Source organism: Manihot esculenta, chromosome 6, assembly GCF_001659605.2.
Source record: "Manihot esculenta cultivar AM560-2 chromosome 6, M.esculenta_v8, whole genome shotgun sequence".
Classification (NCBI taxonomy): Eukaryota; Viridiplantae; Streptophyta; class Magnoliopsida; order Malpighiales; family Euphorbiaceae; genus Manihot; species Manihot esculenta.
In genome coordinates, this window is record NC_035166.2 from 14468097 (window position 1) to 14490882 (window position 22786).

The 22786-nt window shown below is 35.5% G+C and overlaps 1 protein-coding gene across 2 annotated transcripts; it reads left to right on the forward strand.

The window, feature by feature from the left end:
* The first annotated feature begins 10678 nt into the window (after positions 1 to 10678).
* LOC110617300 (putative chloride channel-like protein CLC-g) lies at positions 10679 to 21680 on the forward strand. Of its 2 annotated transcripts, none has more exons than XM_043957462.1 (7): positions 10679 to 11007; positions 11090 to 11290; positions 11528 to 11705; positions 12443 to 12705; positions 18934 to 19203; positions 19299 to 20501; positions 21173 to 21261. In XM_043957462.1, exons 1-6 carry the CDS (start codon positions 10853 to 10855, stop codon positions 20482 to 20484), a joined length of 2253 nt encoding a protein of 750 aa, XP_043813397.1. In that variant the 5' UTR covers positions 10679 to 10852; the 3' UTR covers positions 20485 to 20501; positions 21173 to 21261. The 2 variants fall into 2 exon arrangements, with proteins under 2 accessions (XP_043813397.1, XP_021615705.1); XM_021760013.2 differs by having other exon boundaries at positions 10681 to 11007; positions 19299 to 20427; positions 21173 to 21680.
* The last annotated feature ends 1106 nt before the right edge of the window (positions 21681 to 22786 follow it).

The window sequence follows — 22786 nt, forward strand, 5'->3', positions numbered from 1 at the left end:
ATGAATCACACTTGAGTCCACTGACCCAAAGAGAACACTCTAGCCTAGAAGCTATCAACTCAACCTCTCGACGGCTCCTAGAGCAACTAAAGAAAGAGAAACTCCAGGGTTCACAAAACATACACATCAGAACATTCAAAAGTGAGCGTACCTGACACCACCATGTTCGATGTGTCTGCCTCCTGCTGAGCTTGGGTGAAGATCCAAGCTGAAGCTGACGGACCTTCTCTAAGGGAACCTGCTGAAGAAGAGGCTGCCCCTCTCCCTCTGCCTCGACCACTAGCCTGAAACATGGTTTGAGCTGCTGGCTGAGTCGCTCCACCTAAAGCTGCCCGTTGAGACTGAGCTGACCGGAGCGCATTAGGACACTCACGTGCCATGTGCCCCTCCTGTCTGCATCTAAAACACACTGTCGTCCCAGCCAGACAAACTCCCTGGTGTGTCTTACCACACCTCCTGCAACGAGTTGCACCCGAACCAGAGCTCGAACCACCAAAACCCAGACTGGCCTTCAAATTCTGCCAAAACTTCTTCTGCGACTTCCTGAGACCTTTCTTCCACTTCTTACCTCTCGTGGCAGCTGTACTCAGAGTGGAGGGATCAATCCCTCCTGAACCCGAGATCCTGGAATCTTGGGTCTGAGCATCTTCCTGGGAATCTCCCATGCCTTCTGCAAACATAGCCACATCCAGACTTCTATCTCTCCTCTGAACCTCCATCTCAGACTCTCTCATACTAGCTGACATCCTCCTTAGATCCATACCTTCTCTGCTTGCATCAAAAGACCTCCTAGGGTCCCTTGATGTCCTCCATCTACTGACTCCCCACGACTGCGCTCTCGGCAGGGTAGGGGGAAAGGTGTCCATACCTTCCCTCTCTAACGGAACTCCTGTCGATTCCACAGATCGACGAGTACCCCACATCCTGACTCCTCTGAAGCACACACACAAGCATGCAAACAATCATCAGCATCAAATGGTTCATGTGGAAACACATGAACCTACATCATACATACATAGCATACATCTCATGTCATATATCATAGCATTTATGCACATGCATGAAATCATGGCATATCACATCATCATTAAACAAGACAGGACTCAACATCCTATCCTAGTGGACATGATTCTACTCTTGATCTTTCTTAATGTGCTCGCCCTTCTATGACCTCTAAGCCAACCTCTTTCCGATGTGCAACACACCGTACTCTCGAGGCCCAAAGCTCTGATACCACTCTGTAACGACCCGGAAACCGATACCCTACCGTAACGGCCCGAACCGCCACCGGCGCTAGGATCCAGATCGGCTTAAGGCCGCCGGGACCCGTAGCAAGCCAAACATACCTCCTATCACCTGGTCAAATCCCATACATGATTAAAACTTAACCATAAAAACATGAAAGCTGAACAACTGTTGAACCCAAACCTGACCTGTGCATGTATCCTGACATGAAACATACATCATAAAAGCATAAAATCATAAAACCTCCACTGGAGTCCTCATCATATACTCCAATGGGGTAACCTTACATGCCTCAAGTTTGGTTCAACTCAACATATAACATAAACATAACCATGCATTAACAGGGATTAACCAGTCTATAGGGCCAAGCACAACACTAATCCAATAAACATAACTCTACTATACTTTACATACATTATCTCAATTTACATTACATCCACTTGTATCACATGTCCACTTCTAACACTACTAAACTGTAACATAATCTAAGCTATTACAACATGCATATCTTAACCTTGACTTTACCCTGCTGACTTCTGAGCTCTGACTTAAACCTGCAACACTGGGGTTAGGGGAAAGGGGTGAGCTAAAAAGCCCAGTGAGTAGAAACAGGAAAAACCATTCATTAATTACATGCTTTCATGAAATGCGTCATAACACAAGTAAATCACATAACTTTCTCTGGTCCGTCTCGGGGTTCATGCAGATAACTATTCCCCACGGAGTGTTTTCTGAGAGTACTCTTGAATTGCTAGCATCTTTACTCTCAAGGATCGGACATGACCCCAAAAATCCCTCTGTCGGTGCCCGGCTCCCCAAAGAAGCTCACAGGACTAACATAGACGTAACATGGTGTCTGGTCCACAGAGAGCTCACATGGACTTTCCTACAGGTACTCGTCCGACTCTCAAAGGACTAGACAAGACTCAATGACAGATATGGGCTATTGGAGTCGCCTTGGTCCAAACCTACCTCAGCATCAACATGAAATAATGCAATGCAACATATTCGTGAACTAGTGCAATCAACCTACTATACATAATCATGATGCATGCTCATGCTTTAGGCATTAGAATTTCTTGAAATAAAACATTAAGTTTAGTTCTACTCACCTCCTAGCAGACGCTGACTGACTCTGCAACTGCTAACACTGATGGCCTCCTCGGTCCCTCGGGTCCGATCCTACACAGGTGGACTCGAATGAGGTGCCAAACACATTCTAACAACTCATAAACAACTGCCCAAAAACCCCCTAAAACATCACTTAAACATCATGGAAACATGCATGGAAAACGCCCAAGAAACGGCTGGACAGGGCACTTTCGGTGGCACCTTCGGCGGCCGAAAGTCCCTTCCAGAGACGAAACTCGGGTAGGTTCGGCGGCACCTTCGGCGGCCGAAACCCCAGGACAGAAACGAAAGTCCTTCCTTCGGGGGCACATTCGGCAGCCTAAAGACTGCCTCCCATGCAGGTTCGGCGGCCGAAACTCCTTTCGGCGGCCGAACCTGGTCCCCTCTGGACGACAGGTCCGATTCTGCCAAGCAAAAAACCAAACTCAACATACCCAAATCCTTACATACTCTCTCCCAATCATGCATACTCACTCCCACAAGCATAAAGGAGCATAAACTAACATAAACTCCTCAACACAAACCTCACATAACATACATTGGGTATAAAACCCACATAAACCTAAACATGCATATCTACCCAAACTCAACCATCAAACTCTATAAAACTTACTTAAAACTTCATGAAAACACTAGGGAAACAAGGATCTACACTTACCTCTTGAAGATCGAGGGTGGTGTGACCCCTAACTCGGAGGTGTGGAGAATCCAAGCTCCAAAAGCTCCAAGCTCCCAAAACTCCTTTTAAGCTTTAAATCTTCAAACACAAGGGTAGAAATCATGAAAACTTGAGAGATGGGTAGAGAAAACACGAAAACGACCAAAGGAAGGCATAAACTCACTTGAGCTCGAGAATGGGGAGAAAACTCTCCCATTTCCGATCTGAGGGCCCTTTATAGGTGGCCTGGTCAAAGACCTTCGGCAGCCTAACGTGCCCCCTAAACTCATGCATGTTCGGCGGCCGAACTTGACTTTCGGCGGCCGAACCTTGGCTCGTTTAAACAAGACTTTCGGAGGCCAAAGGCGCTCCCGAAGCCTTCCCATGTTCGGCGGCCGAACTTCACTTTCGGCGGCCGAACCTGGCAAATGCCTCCTTGGTCTTTTCTTTTCAAAACTAAATTCATTTCCATTTAAAACCATGAAATCAGTAAAGACATTTGAGAAAACACATTTTACCCCTTCTAGAGAGATCCAACACCCTAGATTCCGCCGGAAGGCAGGAATCCCGATGCCGGATTCTAGCCGGGTATTACATCGGCAGAGTTAGCTGCTCTAGAGTTAGTTGGTCCTGAGTTAGCCCAGCAGTTGCTAAAGGTGAGTGGACCTAAACTTAATGTTTTAAATTGAGAAATTAAATGCTTTTAGAGCATGATCCATGCATCATAAAATACCATGATATGTATTAGGTTGTTTTGTATTAGAATCCACGAATATGATGCATTGCATAATATGTTGTTCATGTGGATGAATGTTGGATGATCCTTAGCCCTTGATATGAGATAAGAGAACATGATATGAGATAGAAAGACCCCTGGCACTATGTTAGATATAAGAGAAGCCCAGGTGAGACCGTATCGCCCCTGGCGTAGTTGGACATGTTATGATATGTTAGATGTAAGAGAAGCCCAGGTGAGGCCGTATCACCCCTGGCGTAGTTGGACATATTACGATATGTAGAGGGCTATTGGTGACAAGTTCATCCTTGATGTGATATGTTTGTGATGTGATGCATTTCATGAGAGCATATGTTTTAAATGGATTTGTATTATTGTTCTGCTCACTGGGCTTTAGTAGCTCATCCCTCTCCCAAATTCCCAGTTTTGCAGGGCCAGTCAGAGATAGTACGGGATAGTAGCTAGGTTGAAGTGTATGTAATAGATAGTAGTGGACATGATGTACTTCAAGTGATGTAATGTAAAATGATATATAGTTTCATAATAGATTGTACGTTAATGTGTTTATGGATAGAGTTGTGCTTTGCCCTGGTGTATGGATAATCCCTTTGTACATGGATCCTGTTTTATGTTTCTTGATGAGAAATGTGTTGAACCAAGGATGACATATGATATGCTGACCCTATGTGAGTGGGTTCTATGTTTTCAGACATAGTGCATACAGGTCAAGCTTGGTAACTAGAAGACAAGTTTTTCAGTTTTTATGTTTATGTTTGATCATGTATGGGATTTATCAGGTACATAGAGTTCAGGATAGGCTTGCTACGGGTCCCGGCAGCCTTAAGCCGATCTGGATCCTAGCGCCGGTAGCGGTCCGGTTTCCGGGTCGTTACATTGTATGACCATGGTTTTTGTGGAAGCGACAGTACTTTGTCCTGTCTAGCTTCTTTGCTTTCTCAGAGTTGAACTTGGATGGCCACCTGATTTCTTTATCATTTTTTTTCTGATCCATATCAAAATACGAGTTTGTGAGTCATTTAGTCGAATATAATTATTGTACTTACTTTGCTCATCCCTCTTTCGAGAGATTAGATAACTCTTGTGATCTCCTTCTTATCCTTACCTCTTGGACTTTTGGTTTTGCTTTTGACTCACTCTCTTATCCTCTTTTAATGCTTGGATTTTGTCATTCAGCCTGATATACTTTTGAGTTTTGTTTATCAACTATTGATACATTGAAGGCTAGATTTTTTATTAAGAAATTCATGAACTTGATGTTGCGAGTTCCTCTCTTTAATGCTTCATACACTATCTCATGTTTCAATTATTTCACTTGTATGGCCTCAACATTGAACCGTGAGATAAAACTCCTTAAAGAATTGCCCTATCCTTGGAAGATCTTTCACAAATCAGAGGTAAGTTTTTAGGAGGTATGCAAATAACAAACCTGGATTTAAATAACGTAGCAAACTGAGTAAAGTTTTGAATTAAATCTGGACTCAGATGTTGGTACTATTTCTGAGCCAAATCTATGAATGTTAATGAAAACATTCGGTACAATACAAAGTCGTTGACATCCTGAAGTTGCATAGTCGTCCTAAAGATTCCCAAGTGGCTTCTGAGATCCGTTGTTCTATCATACTTGTCCAAGCTAGGTAGTTTGAATTTGGTTGGAAAAGTTTATGCCAGAATTTCTTCCGATAGAGGCAAAGCTCCATCTAAGCCAAAATCTTCCTCTTGTTCCTTTTGGTATCTTTGCATAGCCCGCAATAGCTTCCAATCAATGCCTTTCGAAGCTTCATCTGATTCGTCTTCGGACTCGACCTTTCCCTTAGGCCGCATTTTGACCGCTTCTATTTGAGCCCTTGGAGTTTCTATAGAAGCTTCCTCCCTTCCTTTGGGGGCCATGTTTGTTGCCTCTTCTCGAGTCTTATACTGCCCAATGGTAGCCTGCATCCTTTGAATGTACTAGAGTACCCGTTCGTTATTAAAATTATTGAGGTATGCTTCATTAATAATTGAGGGCATATTTTCTCTACTGTCAGAGGCAGAGGAAATGATGACACTCTCGTTGGTAGCAATATTAGCAGCAACTTGTGAATTACCGGCCATCTTGAGAGAGAAAAGAGATAGATTTATTTCTATGAGGAAAAAAATAGGAGACTGGTCATAATCCAAATGAAAGGGAAGATTTAATGGATTTCTCAGCAAGGAAACCAAATGATATTGTTGAGATTAGATTGATGACGTGGCCAAAATGGACCTGTACTGTGATTGGCTAGAACTTGCAAGAAAGAGAATGTGAGGTGGTGATGGGTGTCTACAGCAGACACTCCGACGCTCAAGTCAGTATATCGACGAGTAGAGAGAATGTAACGAATTACTTAGAGTTTTAGTATTAGAGAATAGTGTACCTTGTACCGCTGTGATCCTTCTCCTTTTATACTATAAGAGAATGGAAATCAATAGGGATGTTTTTCGATAATCCAGCGGTAACGGGATCAGCTGCCTGATAAGGAATATCGCCAACTAATAGGTCGGTAATCCCGCTATTACAGGCGTAATGGGGTTACATTAGATTATGCCAAATAATGGTAACTTTATGCTGAGACTCGCCTTATCGAAAGAAGGGCGAGTCTTGATGAGAATTAGGGTATTTAAGGTATCCGAGTCTTTCTTTTCTCATACTGAACTGTATTTCCTACTTATCAGGTTATCGCCACATGAATTTATCCTGCAGTCACAGTTTATTACTTATTTTGAGCGATTACTATGTAACATCACTAATTGTAATTTAATTAAAATTAGAATATAATTCTAAATAAATTAAATTTAAACTCACATATAGCGATATATAAAAATAAATTCATATTCAATTTACTCACCTTTAAAAATTAAAATTTTAGGAGGGCAATGGACTAACAAATCCTACCAACCCTCTTAGATCTGTCACCGATTAGCATAACAATATCGAATAAAAGTTCTAAAAATATAAGCAAGTGGAGCGGAGAGAGCTAGGGGTGAGCATTCGGTCGGTTCGGTTTAAAACCGAACCGAACCGAATAAACCGAAAACCGAAAACCGAAATTTTAGTTTTTATGAAAACCAAACCGAACCGATTTTGGTCAGAAACCGAATCGAACCGAACCGGTCTGATTCGGTTCGGTTCGGTTTGATCGGTTTCGATTTTTAATATTTTTTTAATTTTTTACTCTTTATTTTTAGTATTTTAAAATTTAATTAAAATATTTTAATTTTAATATAATTTAATTTCTCTATATTATTGAAAAAATATATTATTATCCCTAATCGGTTCGGTTCGGTTTTTTCGGTTTTTTTCTGATTAAAACCGAACCGAACCGAAATAACCGGAATTTCTGAAATTTAAAACCGAATCAAATCGAAATATATAAAAAACCGAACCAAATTTTCAAATCGGTTCGGTTCGATCGATTTTTTCGATTTGAACCGAATTCTGCTCAGCCCTAGAGAGAGCAACTAGAAAAACCTAAATCTACCTGTGTAAATCATCAAACTATCAACTTTGAAGATAATGAGACATTGAGAATCTTGTCTTCTCCGTTATGGAATCTTTGGTTTCGAAAAAAAGTCAACTGCATTATTTATTCAAAAATTTATTTCTATATTTTTAAAATTGATTTTTTGTTATAAACTTTTTGTTATAATTTTTTTTAAAATAAGAATAAAGAGAATTAAATTTAAAATATTTTAAATTTATTTATATACACTGATTAAATCTATGAATATATTTTTTATTTTTTTAATAAATAAATTAATTTATAGTCGAGATTTCATAATCATTAACATAAAAAATAATTTTAATAACATAAAAAATAGTTTTATTATAAATAAACTAATTTATTCATAAATTATTTATAATTTAATGCAATAAAAAATATTAAATTAAATTATTATAAAATTTTTTATTTGTAAAATTTATAATTGGGTTGCCAAGAACTAATCATACCTACTAATATAAGTCTTCCACGCTAACTTCCACTCGTGAAATTTCTAATTTTCTATCGTTTTCTGGCTATCAATCATTCCATCGTGTACGCAGCTTCCCTTTGACAGGAAAATTCTCCGCACTTCAATTTCCCCCTCATGAAATATTTTATATATTAATTAATATTTTTCTAATAAAATAATTAAAAATTATATTTCATAAAATATAAAAATATTTAATTAAGTGATTTAAAAATAACAATTAACTATTAAATTTTTTTAAAATTTAAAGATTTGATGGTAATTATTTTTTAAAAAGAAATAAGAGATTGTTTTAATTAAAATAAATACAAAGTATTTTTTAATATAAAAATCAATTTACCTCACGAAATATAATGTTATCTATATACAGCTCAGATCTTATCTTTTCTGAACTGTAGCACAGATCTTGAAAAGTGAAAACTATTGAAGTTAAAGATTGGACAGTTTTCTTAAAATAGTTTTAATTATTTTAAAATTTAATGCAGTTGGATCTACGGTCAGCAGTATTCAGTTGAAATTGAAAAATCGATCGAATCGAATCGATTTGAAATTTTAGTTCGATTTTTTATGTATTTCAGTTCGATTTAGTTTTTAATTTCAAAAATTTCGATTATTTCGGTTCGATTCGATTTTAATCAGAAAAAACCGAAAAAACCAAACCGAACTGATTAATGATAATAATATATTTTTTCAATACTATAGAAAAATTAAATCATATTAAAATTAAAATATTTTAATTAAATTTAAAATATTAAAAATAAAGTGTAAAAAATAAAAATATTATTAAAAATTGAAACCGATCAAACCGAATCGAACCAAACCGAATCAGACCGGTTCGGTTCGATTCAGTTTCTGACTAAAATCGGTTCGATTCGATTTTCATAAACACTAAAATTTCGATTTTTGGTTTTTTTGATTTGATTCGATTTTAAACCGAACCGATCAAATGCTCACCCTTGAATCCACTTTTTCTTAGGTTTTTTTTTTATATAAAAAATTTAGATGAAATTTAATTTTATATATTTTAAATTTATAATCAATCGAATTCAAAATATTATTATAAAAACATAGTAAAAATATATTTTTAAATTTAATTTTCTTTCGATGAAATTAAATTTTAAAAAAAGTTTGTTTACCAAAAATTATAAATTTAATATTAAATTTATTTCAGAAAAATATTTTTTTAAAGTTTTATGTGGTTTGAAATATTCATTAAAAACAAAATTAATCAGTAAATATAACCAAATGAAAAATTAAGTTAGTCTTAAAACTAATTTTTTATGTTATAATTAAATAATGAAATATAAATTATTTCTTTTACAAAATATTTTCCATATATAAACTATTTTTTTTGGGCCAAACAGAAACTTAATAAAATGAATTTTTATGATAGATAAATTACTTGATAAATTCAAAATTTAAAAATATTTTAATAAATTTTTTAAAATATATAAATTAACTTATTAATAATAATAATTTAAGGCACCAATTTCACAATAAAAAACGTAATTTTTGAGTATTTATATAGTCATAATAACGATTTTTTATTACAGTTTTTATAATAATAACTTAAAATACAGCCTGCATCGCGTGGGATAACAACTAATTAAACTAATAATTTGAAAACTTTAAAAAAAAAAAGAAAAAGACAAAACCAAGAATGCTATCTGTAAGTTCGGGGACAGCGTATAATTGCCCTGCGACAAATTTGACAAGACATTAATGATCAGTACGCAGTGAGAGTGTGATTAGACCGAATGCATTTGAATTTATGTATTTTAATAAATAAAATATGATCTAAATTAAAATTTGGGTAATTTACAATTTAGTTCCTGAATATTACCATTATTAACAAGTCAGTCCCTATATTTTTAAAAATCTATTAAAACGTCCTTATGTTTTATTTTCGTCAACGAAATAGTCCTTCCATCCTATTTTCCATTAAAATTAGATAAAGGAAGATTGAGAAAATTTTTAAAATCCAATTTTATCCTCAAATAAAATCATTTATTTAGTCCTTGTATATTACAATTATTAACAAGTTAGTCCTTACATTTTCAAAAATCTATTAAAATATTTTTATCTTTTTTCATATCTATTAAAACGTTCTTATTGTTTTTTTATGTCAACTAAATAGTCCCTATCTTTTCTCAGATCTATTAAAACGTCCTTATCGTTTCTTTTTGTCAACGAAATAATCCATGTCTTTTCTTTCGTCCTCCTCCTCCTCCTCCTCCTCCTCCTCCTCCTCCTCCTCCTCCTCCTCCTCCTCCTCCTCCTCCTCCTCCTCCTCCTCCTCCTCCTCCTCCTCCTCCTCAAGAAGAAGAAGAAGAAGAAGAAGAAGAAGAAGAAGAAGAATTGATGAAGAAGAATTGATGAAAAAGAATTGATGAAGAAGAAAAGGAAGGAAGAGGAGAAGGAGAAAAATAATGGGGGGTAATATAGTCTTTTACTATATTTTTAACGGCAAAAATAGACAGAAGGACTATTTCGTTGACGGAGAGAAAACATAAGGACGTTTTAATAGGTTTCTAAAAATACATGGACTGACTTGTTAATAATGGTAATATCCAGGGACTAAATCGTAAATTACCCTTAAAATTTAATTTAATAAATATTTAAATTTATAAAAAAATATAATAATTAAATATAAATTAATTATATTATTGATAATTTATTAAAAAATACAAATATAATAAATAAAATGTGTGATTAATTTTATTTTTTTAAAATAAAAAAATTAATTTTTTTTTAATTTAAATTTTTTGTTTTAAAAAAAATAAAAATAGAAATTTTATATAATTTTATAAAAAATTATTTAAATATTTTTTATAAAATATTATTAATTGAAAATTTATCATAATTTTAGCGTAATAATTTGGCTTGCCCACCCAGCAGCTACGTATGACCATCTCACTTGCTCCAAAACCAAAAAATAAGAACTGCAAACTCCTGCTCTTGTCTGTATCCTTCACACAGTTTTCAATCTCTCTCTCGAATTTCTCCAAATGTTCCGCAGTTGAAACCTTCAATTACAATCCCCAATCCTTTCAATACCACACAAGGAAGAGAAGATGTACACCATGTCTACAAACTCTATCAATGGAGCAACAGACCAGGAATCTCTCACACTTCCTCTTCTCAGCTCTCATCGTTCCCTCGCCAACTCCACCTCGCAGGTTGCTCTCGTCGGCGCCAATGTCTGTCCTATCGAAAGCCTCGACTACGAGTATATCACTGTCCTTGTTTACTGAGAATTTTCTTTTTTGGCCAGGTTTAAATTCGTGGGTTTATTGGTTTTGTGAATTTAGGATTGCGGAGAATGATTTCTTCAAGCAAGATTGGAGGACCCGTGGAAAGATCCAGATTTTTCAATACTTGTTCATGAAGTGGTCGCTTTGCTTCTTGGTTGGGGTTATTGTTAGCCTTGTTGGGTTTTTTAATAATATTGCTGTTGAGAATATTGCTGGTGTTAAGTTTGTCATCACTTCCAATATGATGCTCTACAATAGGTGTGCAATGGCTGCTCTCTTTTTTATTTTTTTATTTTTAAACTTGGATCTGGCTTGTGTTGTGTTTGTTTTCATGGAAAGTGGAATTGGATTTGGAGGGAAATACCTTCAATTTTCCTTGAGAAGTTGTATTGAAGAGGCTTTGACTTGACCGGGAAATTACAAGATTTTTATTTTTTGTTCTAATGAAAATTTTGAGAAAAGTTTTGACTTATGCAGTTTTTGAAATTTGTGCAGGTATGGGATGGCATTTCTTGTATTCTTGGTCTCAAATTTTGTCCTTACCCTGTTTGCATCCATAATTACGGCTTTTGTAGCTCCGGCTGCTACTGGGTCAGGTATACCAGAAGTGAAAGCTTATTTGAATGGTGTGGATGCACCTGGAATTCTTTCGTTGCGAACTTTGGTTGTCAAGGCAAGTGTGATTTCAGCTTGCTGAATAACTATGCTTACTAGAGTGAAGGCCAGATATGATACTGTATTGGATAGTAAGTGAAGCTTAGGTTTTTTTTCTTTTTGTCAACCTCTTAATTCTTCGTGCCAAGTTCAATTGATGAGTATCGGAGAAGACTGAACTTAGGAATTGTATTTCATTATGCAAATGAGAAGTTTAGATTTCTAATGCTGTATAAATGACCCTGATAAGGAGAGCTTTCTCAAAGAATTTTACATTTTAGGCATTTTTAGAGTGAAGGTTTTATTGAGACCAGTTTGCTGCTGATTTTATCACTTTGATTTGCTGTTGATTTTATCATTTTCATACAAAATTTTCACGTTCATATTATGGTACTGAGAAATCACTCATGTAAGGTTTAAAATGTGGCACTGTATGATACCATAAGCAGTGGCATAGATGTGATGTTTGAACTGGTATAGCTTGGTCACAGTGAATGGGTCATCTTTGCCACTCAACCCACATTTTCTTCTCGTGTCATTTTATGTATCATATTTCACTTATTACTAAACTTGTGTACTTTATTTGTGTTAATGTTATGCACCTATAGAAAAAAGGGCATCATGAACCAACATTGTCCTTAAGACCAAAACTTCTCTTGAATGGAATTGCTTAAAATTTTCCATACATCTAATGAAGCCTCTTCGCTTTTTCATCAGTTAACATTGAAATCTCATAAAACTTTGTTCACTTTGCAGATTATTGGAAGCATTTCTGCGGTCTCAGCATCTCTTCTTATTGGAAAGGCAGGGCCCATGGTGCATACTGGTGCATGTGTTGCGTCATTTTTGGGTCAAGGTGGGTCTAAGAAATATAGATTAACAGGGAAATGGCTACGGTTTTTCAAAAATGACCGAGATCGGCGAGATCTAGTAACATGTGGATCAGCTGCTGGAATTGCTGCTGCCTTTCGTGCCCCAGTTGGTGGTGTGCTGTTTGCTCTTGAAGAAATGGCATCTTGGTATGTTTATTGCTCATGGAAAACTCAATAAATTGAACATTTTTATTGTTGTTTATAGTGTTTGATATCTTGCCTTTCTCATGCCTGCAACTGTTTTTGCCTCATCATCTACTCAAAAGTCAACAATATGCTATTTTTGGCTAACCCTTGCAGATCAATAGGCAGACACTTCGCTTGATTATTGTTTCACGTGTAATGTTTTCTTGAGCTTAGCATGCAGGTCCTAAAGCACTTGTCTGCTTGGACCATGTCTATTTGATCCATTATTTAGTATTATTCCTTCTGGGTTGTTTCGTGATTTAAGTTACAAAAATTTCACTTCTCTTCTAACTTTCCATTAACCATCAGATTTACTCATCTGTAATTTTGATCTGCCGTGCTTGCATCTTTCTTTGCAATCTTTATTTTAAAATTTGTGTATTTTATTTGCCATTTACCTTTAAATCTAAGTTACAGATACACGTTGTTCTAGTACTTAAAAGACTGTTATAGGTTATAGGAAGTAAATATTGATAGATAGGTCAGTTGCTTAATCTTAGGGTTTGTTTTCCTGTTTAGATACCGTCTTTTATGTATGTCTCATGTATAAATAGGTTGTAATCTCTATTGTGAAATACAACAAATATTATCCTTCTACATGGTATCAGAGCCTCACGCATAGAGATTTTAAATTTTTTTTTTGAGACTTAGGACTTTGTTCATTTGGGTTACTCATGAAGGGTAACATTTTGAGACTTAGGGCACTGTTCACCGGGTACTGTTCATTGGGTACTGTTCACGAGTACTGTTCTTCTGATCCTTTGTTTATTTTGATTGTTTTGGATTGGTTGTCCTTGTGGCTGAAGTTAAAATTACATGTGATTCTTGTGATGACTAAAATCACGGAACACGAATTAAATAGATCTAATTTTTTGGATTGGAGTAAGACTATCCGTATTTATTTACGAAGTATTGAAATGGATGATCATCTTACCAAGGATCCTCCAACTGATGAAACTCGTAGAGATTAGACAAGGGATAATACTCGTTTGTTTCTGCAGATTCGAAATTCTATTCATAGTGAGGTGATTAGTCTTATTAATCACGGTGAATTTGTTAAAGAATTAATGGAGTATTTGGAATTTCTATATTCTGGCAAAGAGAATATTTCCCGCATTTATGATGTGTGTAAGGCGTTTTACCGAGCTGAGAAAATGTGGTCTCCCGTTCTAGTGCTGAATCTGAATGTCGAGCCATGGCACAAGCTGTTTGTGAAGTCTTGTAGGTACGTCAACTATTGAAAGAAGTTGGGTTTGTAAATTCGGTGCTTGCTAAGTTATGGTGTGATAATCAAGCAGCTATCCACATTGCCTCCAATCCAGTATTTCACGAGAGGACTAAACACATCGAGATTGATTGTCATTTTGTTCGTGAAAAGGTCCAACAAAAGATAATATCAACAGGACATATCTGAAGTCTTGTAGGTACGTCAACTATTGGAAGAAGTTGGGTTTACAAATTCGGTGCCTGCTAAGTTATGATGTGATAATCAAGCAGCTATCCACATTGCCTCCAATCTAGTATTTCACGAGAGGACTAAACACATCGAGATTGATTGTCATTTTGTTCGTGAAAAGGTCCAACAAAAGATAATATCAACAGGACATATCCGAACTGGAGAATAATTAAGAGATGTCTTCACCAAATCTCTAAATGAGACTCGAGTCATGGTTTCAAATAACGGCCGTTACGTAACGTAACGGCCGTTATTTACAGGTAACGAAGGCTGCCGTGGCCGTTACGGCCGTTAAACAACGGCAAGAAAAAAATATTGCCGTACCGGCCGTTACGCAACGGTAACGGCCGTTACGCAACAGCTGTAACGGCCGTTACTTTCCTTTATATCAGAATCTTGCATTATTTTGTCCAGCCAGCAACTCCAGGAATCTTGCAAAGTTTGTCCACCAGCTCCAGCCTTTGCTTCACGTGAAAAACTGAAAATGCAAATTGCAAAAATGTTTTCTCTATCTTTTCTACTTCTTCTTTTTATTCTTTAGTCTTTACTTTAGTCTCTCTTCCATCCAGCAGTTTGAGTCTCTCCAGCAGGCTGCACTTCTTCTCCATTTCCTCCAGCCTCCAGTCTAGCAGGCAGCACTTCTTCTCCTCCATTTCCTCCAGCCTCCAGCAGGCAGCAGCAGCACTTCTCCTCCATTTCAGTTCTTCTTCTTCCATAGTTTTTTTCTTCCATAATCCATACTTATTTCCAGCCTCCATTGAGGTAAGTTACTGTTTAAAATTTATGAATTTTATGTTTATTTGATATATTTATACTTATTATTAAGTTATATAATTTAATTTTAATTATACCTTTTAATTTCATAAACTTTACAAGTTATAACTTCAAGTTACAGCATACAAGTTACTTTATTATAATATATTTTTTGTTTACACATTAATTTGAATTTAAGTTAAGTTGCACATTAATTTGATAATATATTTTTTATTTTACGGTATATTATTTGATAATTTGAAAATGCCGAGAGGGGGATCTAATAAACCAAGTCAAGATATTGGATGGAATTTTGCCACTCCTACGGGAAAGAAAGGAGAAATGACCTGTAATTTTTGTGTAAAAAAATAACTGGGGGGATAACTCGCTTGAAGCAGCATTTGACAAATATACCAGGGCAAGTTGCTGGTTGTCAAAAAGTTTCTACGCAAGTAAAAAGAGACATGGGAAATATGTTGAGGGGTTTTGAAGCTGCAAAAAGGGATAAAGCAAAGAGGACAAGGGAGTTGGAAGATGAAATCATGAAGATGACAGAAGTTGAGGGTTCAGATTTAGACGAAGAAGATATTGAACTAGAAATTGCGAGACGCGAAAGTATGCGGCAGTTTGATGAAGATGCTTATAGAAGGAGAGCTTCTCATTATGAAAGTGGTGGGAGTAGCCATTAAGCTCCTCCTCGCTCGGGAATTAGTCGTTCAGCGACCGTTCGTGAAAGAGGTAGAGAAGCATCAAGATTTGTCGAGCAAACATCAACACCTACTTCTAGATTAGTAGCAGCTGAAATTGAAATAGAAAAGAACAGAAATCTGAAACAAACAAAGATTAAAACCAAATGGCTTAAGTCGCAGAAAGAAAAGTTGCTTAAAGCCTTTGGTAATTTTGTTATTCACAACAGATTACCTTTTAGTGTGGTTGAGTCACCATGGACAAAGCCATTACTCAGAACGGCCGCTGAAGTTGGACCTAATGTATCACCACCTTCAGCATATGAGATCTCTGAAGCATAGTGGAAAAATGAATACAAAGAAATGAAGAAATATATTGCTTCATTGAGGGCATGTGGATTGAAAGAGGAGTTACCATTATGAGTGATGGATGGAGCGGACCAACCAGAATGAGTATAATTAATTTTCTAGTCTACTCTCCTCGTGGAACAGTGTTCCATAAATCTATAGATGCAAGTAATGTGGAACGAAAAGATGAAGAATATTATTTCAAGATCATGAAGGAGGTGGTTGAAGAAATTGGCTCAAGCAAAATTGTCCAAGTGGTGACTGATAATGAAGCTGCTATTAAATCTGGTGGCAAAAAGTTGATGGAGAAGTTTCCAAATTTGTATTGGACAGCATGCAATGCACATTGCATTGATTTAATTTTAGAAGATTTTGGAAAGAGGAAGAATATAAAGACCGTCATTGAGCAAGGAAAAGTTATCACCCAATTTATTTACAATCATAATTGGGTGGTAAATTACATGAAGAAATTTACTGATGGTCGAGATATAATTCGTCTCGGGATTACTAGATTTGCAACTAATTTTATTGCATTAGAGAGTTTTCTTTGATGTAGAATGGGGTTAAGAAATATGTTTGAATCCGAGCAATGGGTAGGAAGTAAATATGGCCAGGCTACCAGTGGACTAGCTTATGAAGCTAAGAAAATTGTTCTTAGCTTGGATAGAGAGGAAATAAATTTTTGGGAGAAAGCCGAGCAAATTATGAAAATCAAAGAGCCATTGCTTAAAGTGTTGAGATTAGTGGATGGTGACGAAAAACCAATAATGAGATTTATATATGAAGCAATGGGACGAGCAAAATTGGCCATTAAGCAAAATTCCAGAAGTTACATAGACTACTGGAAAATTATTGATGCTCGTTGGAATTTTCAATTACATCATGATTTGCATGCAGCTGGTAAGAAGCACATAAACTTAATACTTAATACTTAATACTTTAATAATTTCTATATTTTATAAATTTTAATAATATTTTTATGATTTGCAGGATATTTTTTGAATCCTCAATATCAGTATGGTCCACACGATATTGGAAATGATAGTAAAATTATGGCGGGCCTAACTTGAATAATTTTAATAAGCAATTTTAGTAGTATAATAAAGCAAATAATTTTTTTTATTGGCGTAGACGCAACTTTATAAGCATAAAATGGAGAGTTTTGGGTTCGCCTTAGCACAAAAAGCCATTAAATTCACTGATCCAGGTAAAAATATAAGATTTACACATTATGTTATATTTTTAGTATTCTAAAATATAAAATCAAATATTTGAGAAAATAACCTATATTATTAAAATTATTATATGTTTTAATGCAACTGAATGGTGGATACATTATGGTGAAAGTGCTCCTGAACTACAAAGAATTGCAGTAAGAGTGTTGAGTCAAACCACTTCTGCATCTAATTGTGAACGAAATTGGAGCACTGTTTCACTTATACATACAAAGACGAGGAATAGATTACAGTATCAAAAATTGCATGCACTCGTCTTTGTTCACTAAAATATGCGGCTGAAGTTGAGGAATTTGAGCAGAAAGAGTCAGCATGAGCTAGAAAAGAGTTATAATCCAATTAATTTGGATTACATTTTCGAGGAAGATGATCCACTAAATCCTTGGTTGGAGGAAAGGGAAAATCCTGTGCTTGATGGTGAAGAAAATCTTTGGCTAGAGGAGGATGAGCCCGCTCCATCACAATCACAACAAGTTAATGCTCCAACTCATGAACATAATATTGGAGGCAATGGTGATGCTGAACCTGAAGATTCTTTTATACTATCTAGTTCCAGTGATGATAATGATGGTGGTAGTGGTCAGGGTGGAAGAGGTGAAGGTCGTGGAGCTAGTAGTTCATTACAATCACATGATGATCCCTCTTCATATCAGAGGCATAGTCCATCTCCAGCTCCAGCTCCAACTTTGCAACATACATATCACAGATTCCGTGGTTCTGGTGGTAGCAGTGATAAGGGAAAAGGTGTTGCACCTGGAGAGTGTTCTATGGATGCAGATAATTATGGATATAGGACTTATGGTACAAGTGAATCTTCAATGGAAGCAACCTCTATTAGTGATTATGGATATAGAGGAAATTTTCAATGGGAATACTCAAATCCATATCCACATCAGCCTCCTCCATCGTATTCTGATTTATCTTTGTCAGAGCAATCATTCTTCCACACTCAAACCCAATCCAATCCCAGTGATCAATTTGGTATGGGTTCATTCTTCAGCTTTGATCCATCACAATACTATCAATATCATCAAGATCAAAGCTCTCAATCACAAGATGAAGGTGGTGGATCTACTCAAGAACCTGCCAGACGCTCATTCTGGTGGTAATTGAGATAAGTTACTATATATAATGTTTAAAATTTATGTATTTTATATTTATTTAATATATTTGTACTTGTTTATAAGTTGTATAACTTAATTTTTGTTATATCTTTCAATGTATTTTAATTTCATGGACTTTACAAATTTTCTAAAAAAATTTGCGCCGCGACAAGCCGTTACTGTTACGTTATGACCGTTACAGGCCTGTTTCCATAACTCGCGACCGCGAACGCGGCCACGACCGTGATTTGAAACCGTGATTTGAAACCATGACTCGAGTTGATTATATATGTAACAAGTTGGGTATGATTAACATTTATGCTCTAACTCAAGGGGAGTGTTATAGGTTATAGGAAGTAAATATTGATAGATGGGTCAGTCCCTTAATTTTAGGGATTGTCTTTCTGTTTAGATACCGTCTCTCATGTATAAATAGGTTGTAATCTCTATTGTGAAATACAACAAATATTATCCTTCTACAAAGACAAAATCCTATGTGTTAAGAGTTAGACCTCTTTGTGATTATATTGATCCATTTCCACAGTGAAATTGCCTAAACGTAAGTGTTCTATTATGATAAATATCAACACCAGGATTTCGTTCTGCAGGTGGAGAAGTGCCCTTCTGTGGAGAGCTTTCTTTACAACAGCTGTAGTTGCAATAGTGCTTCGGGCTTTAATTGATCTATGTTTGAGTGGCAAATGTGGGCTATTTGGTAAAGGGGGGCTCATAATGTTCGATGCCTATTCAGCAAGTGTTACATATCATCTCATTGATGTGCCACCGGTGCTTCTCCTTGGAGTTATAGGGGGAATATTGGGAAGTTTGTATAATTTTCTTCTAGATAATGTTCTTCGGATTTACAACCTGATTAATGAGTAAGCTGTTTCAGTTTTTGATATTTGCATGAAATTGTGTTTTCATTGTTATAAATGCTACTTCTGAACTCGTTCTCCATGTTTTCCCTTTTCAGGAAAGGCATTGTTTACAGAATTTTTCTTGCTTGTACGGTCTCTATATTCACATCCTGTCTTCTTTTTGGATTACCTTTTCTGGCTTCATGCCAACCTTGTCCAGCTGATGCATCAGAAGCCTGTCCAACAATAGGCCGGTCTGGCAACTACAAGAAATTTCAATGCCAACCTGGTCATTACAATGATCTTGCCAGCCTCATTTTTAACACAAATGATGATGCTATTAGAAACCTTTTCAGCAGGAACACCGATACTGAGTTTCAATATTCATCAATTCTCATATTTTTTGGGACATGCTTTTTTCTTAGTATCTTTAGCTATGGGATTGTTGTACCTGCGGGTCTTTTTGTACCAGTTATTGTGACAGGTGCATCTTATGGACGTTTTGTAGGAATGCTAGTTGGTTCAAAATCTACTCTTAACCATGGCCTCTATGCTGTTCTGGGTGCTGCTTCATTTCTTGGTGGATCTATGAGGACGACTGTTTCTTTATGTGTTATTATCCTAGAATTGACCAATAATTTGTTGCTACTACCCCTGATAATGTTGGTTCTTCTTGTTTCCAAGACTATGGCTGATGCTTTTAACTGTAACATATATGACCTTATCATGAGAGCAAAGGGTTTTCCTTACCTAGAAACACATGCTGAGCCTTACATGAGGCAGCTGACAGTTGGTGATGTAGTCACAGGTCCACTTCATCTGTTTCATGGCTTTGAGAAGGTTGGTAATATAGTACATGTTCTCCAGACAACAAGGCATAATGGGTTTCCTGTAATTGATGAGCCTCCATTTTCTGAATCTCCAGTTCTCTGCGGACTAATCCTCCGTGCTCATCTTATTGAATTGCTAAAGAAGAAAGTTTTTTCATCCACTTCAGTGCCAATACATGCTGATGCCTTTAATCAATTCTCTGCTACTGACTTTGCAAAGAGAGGCTCAGGCAATGGTGACAATATAGAAGATATAGAAATTACAGAAGAAGAGATGGAGATGTACTTAGATTTGCATCCTTTCACTAATGCATCACCTTATACTGTTGTGGAGACAATGTCACTAGCTAAGGCTCGTGATCTATTCCGAGATGTTGGTTTGAGGCATCTGCTTGTGATACCCAAGATCTCTAGTGTAAGGACATCTACTCTATCTGCTGTCTTTTTACAATGCTACTTGAAGATTAAGTAATTCAGGCCACTTGGAAGGTTATTGCTGTGAACCCTTATGTGCCAACCTTTATTGGCAGTTCTCCTCATGCTTAGTCCCTTGCTCTATCTGCTGTCCGTTGACATTACAACTTCCTGTTTATGTTTTGATCTCAACTTGCATGATCAAAATTTCGCCAGATCTTTGCAAGTTATTTGCACTTGCCTTGCAAAATTCTTCTGAATTCTTGTTTGTCTGATTTTCCTTGCAAAATTCTTCTGAATACTTGAAGTTTTCTTGTCTGATTTGCATTTAATAATAACCCATCAAAATTAATTTCTTGTCACAATCAAATGGTGGATATTTTTTGAATCATTTAGTGATTGCATAAAATAACTTTGCTGGCAATTGCTTTCCTTTTCACCTAAAGCATTTACTTGTATTCAAATTTGGCAAGTACGAGACTTATTTATTTATTTTCACTTTGAACTTCTAGGAGATGTAGGAGTTTTTTATTAAGTAGAAGGCCCGAGTTCTGACTGTGGGAGTTTCTATATGGTGTGATTATTTGGTTTCCCATGTTTATGTTCTTTTGAGGGCGATGTGATGTTGTTTTCTTTGTTGATCTATTTGTAAGAATGACCATGCTATTATGTTTTATTTTGCATGATAATTTGTCCCAAAAAAATGTTCACTTTAGTCTTCTAATGTTATGGTTTCTTAATTGCAGAGATCTCCTGTTGTGGGTATATTGACGAGGCATGACTTCATGCCAGAACATATACTGGGTTTGCATCCTTTGCTTGTCAGGAGCAAGTGGAAAAGATTAAGAATCCGGCTACCACAAATACTTAAAATTTTATAGGGCGCCTTGCAAGAGGATTGAAACCATTTCCTGACCAGGAGCAGGCGTAAAGGAACGAATCCGGCCACCTTGGGCATCTCAGTCAGCCGCAATGGGGGCTGCTCTTGTTGTAGTTGTACATTCTCCTATTTGAGCAGTTGAGCTCCTTAACACAATATTTTTTAAGGATTAAGGACATTGTTATCGAGGTTGTTTATGCAAAACCAACCAGAATCAAGATCAGGTAAACACAATCATGTTTATCATCTAGCAGTTCTTTTTTTATTTTTGTTAATTAACAAGACTAGTCATTTGCCCCATGTTATGTGGGTCTTTTAAATTTTATAAATTATTATTTTATAAAATTACAAACTACCATTTTATTTTCTTAGTATCCTTTATTTGTTTATATTTGTTAATTTTACATTATTATTAATGAGATAGTATGATTTATTCTTTGAGAAAATTATCTAACATGGAATAATATTTTAGTTTAATGTTGGGAATTCTTTTATTCCAGTCCTTTACTCAAATTATGTCTTAATGAATAGAAAACACCTTTTTTTTTTTTTATTCAAATATTCAAATGAGGCATATAACTGATAAGCTATGTAATGGAGAGAATTTTTAATTTGAGCATGTAAATGGGGAGACTGAACCAAAAACAGACCTTCATTGGCAAAATGGGTGCACATTAACTCTTCAGTCGTGATTACTCAATTTTAAGGCATGCATAATAGATTTAGGGTTTAGGATTTATAATTTTTTATCACTCAATTTTAATTTAGTTCAATAAAATCCACTTTTAATTTTATTTTTAAAAAAAAATCACTCTACCGCATTACAATATGTTTTTAGGTTGCTAAAATGAAAAATTATTATTTTGATTATTCTCCCCATATTTTTTTATCTAATCTCCCTCACTCATCTTTACATTCAAAGAAATTAAATATTAATCATTAATAATTATATTTTTTAAAATTTTATTAAATTAATTAAGGCAAATTGAAATTAAATAAAAATTAATTTTAAGGTTTCAAATTATTTTTTCTCTAATTAGTAATGATTTTCTGAGTATGAAAAATTTTAAATATGTCAAAAATAAAAAAATACAAATTTTTTTAATACAATTTAAGTTCTGACTATGGTTTAAACTTACCTCTCAGCCTTGTAATAATAGTTAGAAATTTTTTAGAATCCATCTATCTTTTTCAAATCTGCGTCCAGAAGGTCCATCTCCATATCTAGAAGTCGAACTCAGGACCTCTAGTTTAGGACAAGAAACTCATCCTATTCCAATTTACCTCTTTAATAGTAGAAACAAAATTATATTTAGTTAATATTAAAATAAAATTTTTTTATTACATTAAATTGATAATGCAATAATTTTCAAAAATCTAACATCATTTATAAAATTCAACTATTGGAAATAGGCATTTTCATTAATCTTATTTTTATCAACTATTTCATAATTTATTTTTAAAATTAAAATAAGTTTTA